The sequence below is a fragment of the Falco peregrinus genome, chromosome 2, assembly GCF_023634155.1.
Source record: "Falco peregrinus isolate bFalPer1 chromosome 2, bFalPer1.pri, whole genome shotgun sequence".
Classification (NCBI taxonomy): Eukaryota; Metazoa; Chordata; class Aves; order Falconiformes; family Falconidae; genus Falco; species Falco peregrinus.
Window position 1 is genome coordinate 33,711,375 of NC_073722.1, and position 8,262 is coordinate 33,719,636.

General features: G+C 37.1%; 1 protein-coding gene across 7 annotated transcripts in view; it reads left to right on the forward strand.

Moving 5' to 3' along the window:
* KCNIP4 (potassium voltage-gated channel interacting protein 4) overlaps nucleotides 1-8,262 on the forward strand; it is a 430,009-nt gene that overhangs the window by 415,478 nt on the left and 6,269 nt on the right. For all 7 annotated transcript variants that reach the window (XM_005239530.4, XM_027789695.2, XM_005239529.4 and 4 more), the window contains 4 exons: nucleotides 2,170-2,240; nucleotides 6,212-6,319; nucleotides 7,428-7,532; nucleotides 7,862-7,924. In XM_005239530.4, coding sequence (XP_005239587.2) covers nucleotides 2,170-2,240; nucleotides 6,212-6,319; nucleotides 7,428-7,532; nucleotides 7,862-7,924 — 347 coding nt within the window. The remainder of the gene's footprint in view (nucleotides 1-2,169; nucleotides 2,241-6,211; nucleotides 6,320-7,427; nucleotides 7,533-7,861; nucleotides 7,925-8,262) is intronic.

An 8,262-nucleotide genomic window follows, 5' to 3' on the forward strand; every position in this document is an offset into this window, starting at 1 on the left:
TCCTAACATGACTAATGTTCAATATTTATGGGGGTGGGGGCAAGGGGGAATCATATTAAGTAGCTGTAATTAAAAGATTAGTGTACCTCATCCTGACGTCTTTTTGAAGGCAAAATTTTAGACAAGAGTTGCCTGAACAAACAGCCCTGAATAAGACCTCTGAATTATTATTTTTTTTCAGAAGGGGTTACTAGAAATAAAAGATTATTCAACTGGAGGTGTTTTTTTCATATACCATCATACAAAAAGAGTAGTATGTTGTATCATGTATGGACAAAGAGCAATATTTTTTGTGTGTGTGTTAACCTTTGTGTTTCCTGTAAATCTACAGGAATTAATGAGGAAATATTTAATATGTTTTTTAAGAAATGAATGCCTAGAGAATAGGAAGCTATTTAAAATTCAGTAATTATACTTCTATAATATGTTTCTTTCCCCTGAAGATGGTTTGCATAGTATATTCTGTTGCACAACAGAATTCTCAGTAGATTATAGAAATTATGACTATTAAAATCCTAAATGTAAACCAAAGTCAACAAATTTACATTCTTCAGTTAAAGTGGGAATTGATCTGCTTGGTCATGCTTAAGCAACTGCACTAATGACTGGATACATGGATGAATTAATAAATATCTCGATAGTGGGTTTTTTTTAATCTCTGAAAATGCTTTAACAGACACAGGGTTTAAAGGTTGCAAAGGTTTTTCTTGCTACAATTATTTCACATCATATGAAATTAACATATTGAAGTAAGATCAGAGACTTTACTTACTAATATCAGGTCTGAATCCGTGAAGTACAAAGTTTTGAGTTTTGGTATATTTGGTTCTTTGGGGAGAAGGTGGCATTTCAGGTGAGTGACCCAAGACTATCACTCAGTTTCATTCAAAACAATATTCTGGGCTGTGACAAGTACAGGTTTTTAGGATTAATATGAAAGGTCAAATGGTTTAGTGCCAAGAAATCAGAAAAAGGCATGTCAGCAGTGATGAGAATTTTCCATGATGGGAGGGGTTTGTCCTGCAAGGGAGACACAGATTTCATAGCTCTTCTCACTTTACTAAAAGTTTGTGAGGTTAATGTTACTTAACCTAACATTAATGTAAATCCATGAAGCAGAAAGAGCAAAGCAATGAGTATGAAAAGTAAACAGTACTTCAGACTACATTAATTTGCATTATTTTTATGGAGGGAGAAGGCACTTGAGGAAAGCTGACCTCACATCAACAGGGCAGTCTCTGGAGACGCTCCCTCTTTTCAGTGTATTACTCCTGGAGCAGGCTGTGCCTCTCAGAAGGCATTTGGTGGAAATGGAAAGATGAATCTTTACAAAAAGTTAGAGGCATGACAGATTCCTATTCGTGCTGTTGTGTGTTTCTGAAATGAGTCAATATGCACTGTTCAGTAGGCTGAGAAGGTGTACAAATAATTAGTGAAGGGGTCACTTGTTTAAGGTCATCTTTCAGAGACTTATTGACCACTTCAGCTACCCACAGCCAGTTTTTTTCAAGGTTTTTAAGCACCTAGCCCTCATAGGATGTATATGGGAATGGAATTAAGCAGCAAACCAGCTTTACAAATCTCCTTCTCTGGACAGATTTCTCTCCCACCTGTGGGTGAGCATATGACCCGAACACAGCAGCAGATTTCCAACAAGCTCAGCTTGTTGGGTAACAGGCTTGTCTTCAGAGTAAAAACAACACACCAGATGCACAGATGGTAGCATCTGCTTCCCTCATTTAAAGTGAACAAATTAACTCATTTTTTCTTTTTTAACATATGAGATAGATTCCTTATCACGGTCATTTAACTGATAAAGTAGCGTTCCCATTAACACAGGTTGTTTCATAGTACAATAACATGACTTCTTTGCTATTCATTCAGATATCAGTGATTAGAAGAAATAGGATTGGAAATCAATAAAGTTATTCTAGACCATAATTTTAGATTTTCTGTTCCTAACAATGTAGCTACCTACATGCTTGCACTTATAATTTATCCCTATTCCCCTGCCAAAAAAAAAAAAAAAAGTTTAAATTGAATTGAAAATTTAGTTTTGCTATCAAATTTTGGTATCAAAATATATCTTCGTATCAGTTTTTTTCATGGAATGAAAATAAATGAAATGAGAGGTGCTTACTATGGATTTTTTACTGTTTTAAATTATAGATTCCACAACTTATGCACATTTTCTGTTTAATGCATTTGACACTGATCATAATGGATCTGTAAGTTTTGAGGTAAGTGATGCTGTTACTTCTTTCTCTGTCATTCCTTGTAATTAAGTCCAGTTTGGTGGCTTTTATTATATGGCTCACATTATGAAAAATTTAGCTTATGTGACTCAAGTTTCAAGTTTTTCCAAGGTATTAACAGAAGTCATTATTATTATTTTGTAATTGTATATCCCAAAATGGTAACTCAGATTGTGCTGCTATGTAATATTTTTATAAATCTGCTCATTTAAAAGTTACCCCAATTCATACATAAGTTATATAAAATAATCCTTGTCTTCCTCCTCCTGCAAGGTGAGAAGGACTGTGAACTACAACTAATGTTACGGGGATGACTCAGCCAAAACAGGATTGCTCACACTATTAGTTTCAGGGGAAGGCTTTACAAAAAGAGGCTTTACAGTGAATGTATTTAAAAGCACAAGGGCTTGAAATTCATTCTTCCTCCATTTAACTGCCCAGTCTGTTTTCAAAACAGTTTTCTGCCTCTCTGCTACGGCTGATGTCACCACCTGCAAAGGCTGATGTCATCAGTGCATGACATGGTAAAAAGGGCAACTCACTGCAATAGTTTAGATGAAAACAGGGTGTACAATATGAAATCGTGTGTCCTGCAGGACAAGGGCAGTGATTGTCAGCCTGTACTTGGCACTGGTGAGGCTGCACCTCGAACACTGTGTTCAGGTTTGGGCCTCTCACTACAAGAGGGACGTAGAGGTGCTGGAGCATGTCCAGAGAAGGATGACAAATCTGTTGAAGGATCTGGGGCGCAAGACTGATGAGGAGCAGCTGAGGTCTGGAGAGGGGGAGACTCAGGGGACCTTATCGCTTTCTAGAGCTACCTGAAAGCAGGTTGCAGGCAGGTGGGGGTCAGTCTGTTCTCCCAGATAACAAGTGACAGGACAAGAGAAAACAGCCTCAAGCTACACCGGGAGGTTTAGATTGGGTATGAGTAAAAAAAAATCTTTACTGAAAGGATGGTCAAGCATTGGAACAGGCTGCCCAGGGAGGTGGTAGAATCACCATCCCTGGAGGTGTTTAAAGAACATGTAGATGTGGTGCTTAGGGACATGGTTTAGTGATGGACTTTGCAGTCCTGGGTTAACAGTTGGACTTGGTGATCTAAAAGGGCTTTTCCAACCTAAATGGTTCTATGATTCTACTAAATAAAATATATTTCCTCTTAACAGCAGCTCCTCCTTAGTGATCTTTGTTTTACAGGCACCAGGGCTCCACCACTTCTGTGACAAACATTCATCACTTGATTCCTTTCCAAAATTCTGTGATCTAAGTCCAGAAATGGATTTAGGTGTCTGCCTACCCACTTCTGGCTTTGAACAAGACATAAAGGAACACATGATCAGATGGAATAATTTTAAGCTTTCCTATGGATTTGAGACAGCACACTATTAAGCTTGTTAATTAATTTATTAATGAACTAGTTCTCCCCAAAGATTTACTGAGGGATAAAGCAATCAGAAAGTCATCAACAACCTTGCTAGGAGATAATTAATCACTGCGGGGAAAAAACAAATACAAGTTAATCCCAGATCACAACCAGAAGCTCTATACAGCCGTAGTGCAGAACTGACATGTGGGCAGGCTGTGTGACTGAGCACACAGAAGCTCCAGTACAGCTGCAATGATGCTCCATTTTGCAACCTTTCAGCGAGACATCTCCCTTTCTTGCAGAATCAAAGTTAGGCACAGGAGACTTTGGCAGCTAATGGACAAATGGTCTTCACAGGTATCAGCATGCTCAGCAGGAAGCTAGCAGGTTAGAAATAGGAAGCTGTGGAAAGGAGTAAAGGCAAGTACCAAAGCACAGACTTCTGTGCTTCTAACTTCACCGTCACAGACTCAAGAGAGACCTGACCTAGACTTCTGCCTCAGCCCAGACCCCCTCCAGAGATTTAGGCTCCTTTGTGACCCTAGGTCAGAGGCACCTCTCCTTATCAGGTGCTCAGCTGAGCAGGACTGTCCCTCAGTGGACAGCGTTGGCATCCTTAGGGGATGTAAATGTCCAAGCGGTACTGTGAATCTTACTTCAAAAACAAATAGGCTCTAAAAGTAGAATTCCTCTCTCTCTCCAGAAATCAGATGTTTAAACCAGGAAGGAAAACACATCTCTGTACTCTAATACTGTAATGGGGCCTTGGGTTCATGCTTCATGCTAAATGGTGTGCTTGATTCATAAGTCACTGTATTGTTGGTAACAAGCATAAAGTCAGAAGCTCTCTGAGCTTAGCTGTTACCCTTAGCACTGTTGCTTTACTGTGGCATTCTGCACTGGATTACCAGTTTAACAGCTACCATAGCTATACTGCCTCTGACACGCACATTGCCTTCCACCATGCAGAACCTTTTTCTTTTTGAGGATCCAGCCCAAAATACCCTGTGTACTACTCTAAGAAAATAAAATTATTGGAGACCTTGGCAAAGGAGTTCAGGCAAAGCTACATCAAGAATGTAAAACAGTGCAGAAAAGATTTGAAGACAGGGTACTAAATTAAAAAGGTTAATTGATAATGTAATCTGTCTAAGTCTGTTCTGAATTTTGTGAACATTTTCATACTTAATAGTACACTGTTAAAGAGTTGCTTGCAGATTTAACCCTGTGACTCCCAATTAGTCATTGAGATGTAGACAAGTTGAGCAAAACTCTTTTAAGATTCATGCATCCAGGTATTTACGACAGACTAAGGAAACCCAGAGCATACCACTTGAATCATCAAAAAGACTGAAGCTGTCAAGAGAGCTGTCTGTGCCTACAAGACCATCTGAAGCCATGATATCTGCGTATGCTTCACTGTGTGTGTCATACATCAGACCTTTATAATTTACGTTTAACTTCATTGCAGTCTTTTCTATTGTTCCTGTTCTAAGGAAATGCATAAACTTTGCTGGTGCTGAAAAGAAATTTTTCAGCTTTTATTTTCACTGCTTTAATGTTACTCTAAAACTTTCTATATGTATTTGCCAGTGATGTAGAAATGCACATTTAAATATAAGCTGTTGCCATATTCTCCTCAACCTATTATGGAGACAGTCTCACAGATTTTTGGGTTTACAGGCTTGTCAAATAGAAGAAGGTGGAGGAGATAGTTAGGAAAAAACCCACCATTGTTTAAAAGAAGTTAGCACACTAAGAAATAGAGAAGACAGGTGATGTCAAATCCCAGCTGATATTTTCTCCAATCTGGAAGATGCTCACTAAAAGCAAATGAGGTTTGTGCTGCCAGAAGAGTATTAATTATAAAACAAAAATATATAATAAATACTACATATAAATAATCTTGAATGTCTTCTGATTTATTTCTGTGGAATAGTTTTACAGCAATAGAGCATTGGTGGGTCACAAAAGCAGTCAGGTGGTACATGGACACACAGTAAATATTATTCACTATCATATTTCCAGTAAAAGTTTTAAGTAGCGAGGTGTACTGCAGCATACGTGGAGTTTCAGATGTGGACCGCAGCAGATTGATCTAAGAGGTCTGGGAACCACATATGCCACTTCCAACAAGGTATAGATTTAACAAGAATTTAATGGTCCTTAGTAGATGGTTTTCCCAACATTGGTCCCCTGTGCTCAGATTAATCTAGCTCGCACTTAAGCTTTTTTTTTTTGGACCATTAAACCCGGGCAATTGCTTTTCCCTGTTACGAAGTTCAACAGGAAGTGCTTAGGCAAGGCGTTTGAGAGGATAAATCCACCAACAGAAAATTATGGCTTATTTTATAGCAAATTACTCAATTTACTTATTAATTATGACTGTAGCAAACAGTGCCTAGATTGTTAACTATTTAAAAAAAAAACAGCAACCCTTAATACTTACTGTGAAGAAAAAAAAAAAAATAGAAACAAAACATCTCTCCAGATTTCCATGCTTCTGACAAATGCATTATTCTGGATTTCTGAGTGTTTGTGAAAATCTGCTCAATTCCTAACTGACCAAGACTTTTTGTCTACTTAGGATTTTGTAATGGGTCTTTCAATTTTACTCCGAGGGACAGTACAGGAGAAACTGAACTGGGCTTTTAATTTGTATGATATAAATAAGGATGGATATATAACTAAAGAGGTAGGTAAGGTCTACTTTTACACTAATCACTGAAAGGTCATATATCTAAGTCCTGCTTTCAAAGAAGAATGGCTTCATGTAAAATTAGACATATTAACAAATAAACATATCATATTAAACTAGACATGCTAACAATAAAGTAATTTTCTCATTTTAAAGGCAGATATAAAAATTGAAAACTTAAAATCTTCACAGAAATTGTAAAAGATCAGAATTCTTTAGGTTTGGCCTCAACTTATGTATGTGCACATACAGTCACTAGAATAAAGTAGTTTGGTAGGATAATTTGGACAAAAAGAATGAAGTATGTGAGCCGTATTTGTTGCTCATTTTATGAACTTAACTTCCAAAATTTTTTGCTTGAAAGAGGATTTATATAAAATGATTCCTACATCTTTTAATCTGCAAGGATTCAAACACACACTTAAATTACAGTGGCACCAAATGAGTGCTTTCATAAAAAACATGGTTTTTCAAAACTGGGTCTTTATGTAAATATATATATATATTACCCTTATAATTTTACACTTTTAGAGAAACACTTCATGTTACTATAAAAGGATGTTCTATAGAATAATTTCTCAGCATACTGGTAGATGACTTGTTTTTATAATTATTCTTATAGTTTTCACGCTCTTAAAATTTGATATAAAAGGAGGACTCTTTGCATATGTGCAGATGTATGCGCGGGTGTTTCTGTTTTTGCTATGGAAAAAGCTGCAAGAATCTGATATGCTTTGGCAATCCACTTGCTATTTTGGAACTTCTTTTCCAGTTTAGAGTTATTCACAAGACCTCAGAAGATTCTTCCCACAATCCATCAACTTGCACATATTCTAAATCATTTAAAATCAGAATCATACACCTGCATCTATTCAACAAATGTATCTATGAAAGTGGAACATGCTAGAATTTCTAGAAGCATGGTAGTTCCTTCTTGAAGCTGTTCAGTCATAGAATAACAGGCACAATCTCGTTCAGTCGTAAAGTAACAGGCACAATCTCAAAATTGTATTCTAAAATGTGAATCCTAAAAAATCATTTATGTGTTCTGAGTTAAAGCAGTGTCTACAATGCACCTACATTACACAGACTTTTTTCTTTTCAGGAAATGCTTGATATCATGAAAGCAATATATGATATGATGGGGAAATGCACCTATCCTGTTCTCAAGGAGGATGCACCTAGACAACATGTGGAAACATTCTTCCAGGTGAGTCAGGTAACACAGGCCCCCAAAAGACTTCTCTGTTAACAGGTATGGCAAGATTTTCATTGTGGTCACAATTTTACATATCCTCCCAATTTTGTAATCCTTTTTCTTCTCTGTGGTTCAATCCCAAGTTTCTCAGTTCTACTCATTACACCTTGCTTTTTCAACAATAAGCTCCTTAAGCTTATTCTAATACACTACTTGCAACATCTTTACAGCACTTTGGCCTCGTTCCTAGGCTGACGTATAACTGAAGTTAATAATAAAATGCACTTGTTTTACACAAGATTTCAGGAGAATAAACATACATTTTTATTCTTTCTGAACAGAAAATGGACAAAAACAAAGATGGAGTAGTTACCATAGATGAATTCATTGAGAGCTGCCAGAAAGTAAGTACCCAGTGATAAGTACTGAACTTGTATCTGTCGGCTGATGCTATCAGCCCTGCACAGGTGTCTCTGGAATGACGATGATGGTAATACTAATACCAGAGACAGTATTTTCCTGAGGTAGAGTATGCATGTACACCATTGCACAAAACCACTAAACATTTAAATAAATTAGTGACCTGAATCTGTAGAAAGATGTTCTATACAAGCTGTCATTGCTTATTAGAGAACTGTGTCCACATCCCTTCTCTCTTTGACAGTGTTTTGTTTGCATTTGATGGGAAAGTTTCTTCACATTCAGATAAACATTTATTTATATCTTCTCCTCATGCTGGGGA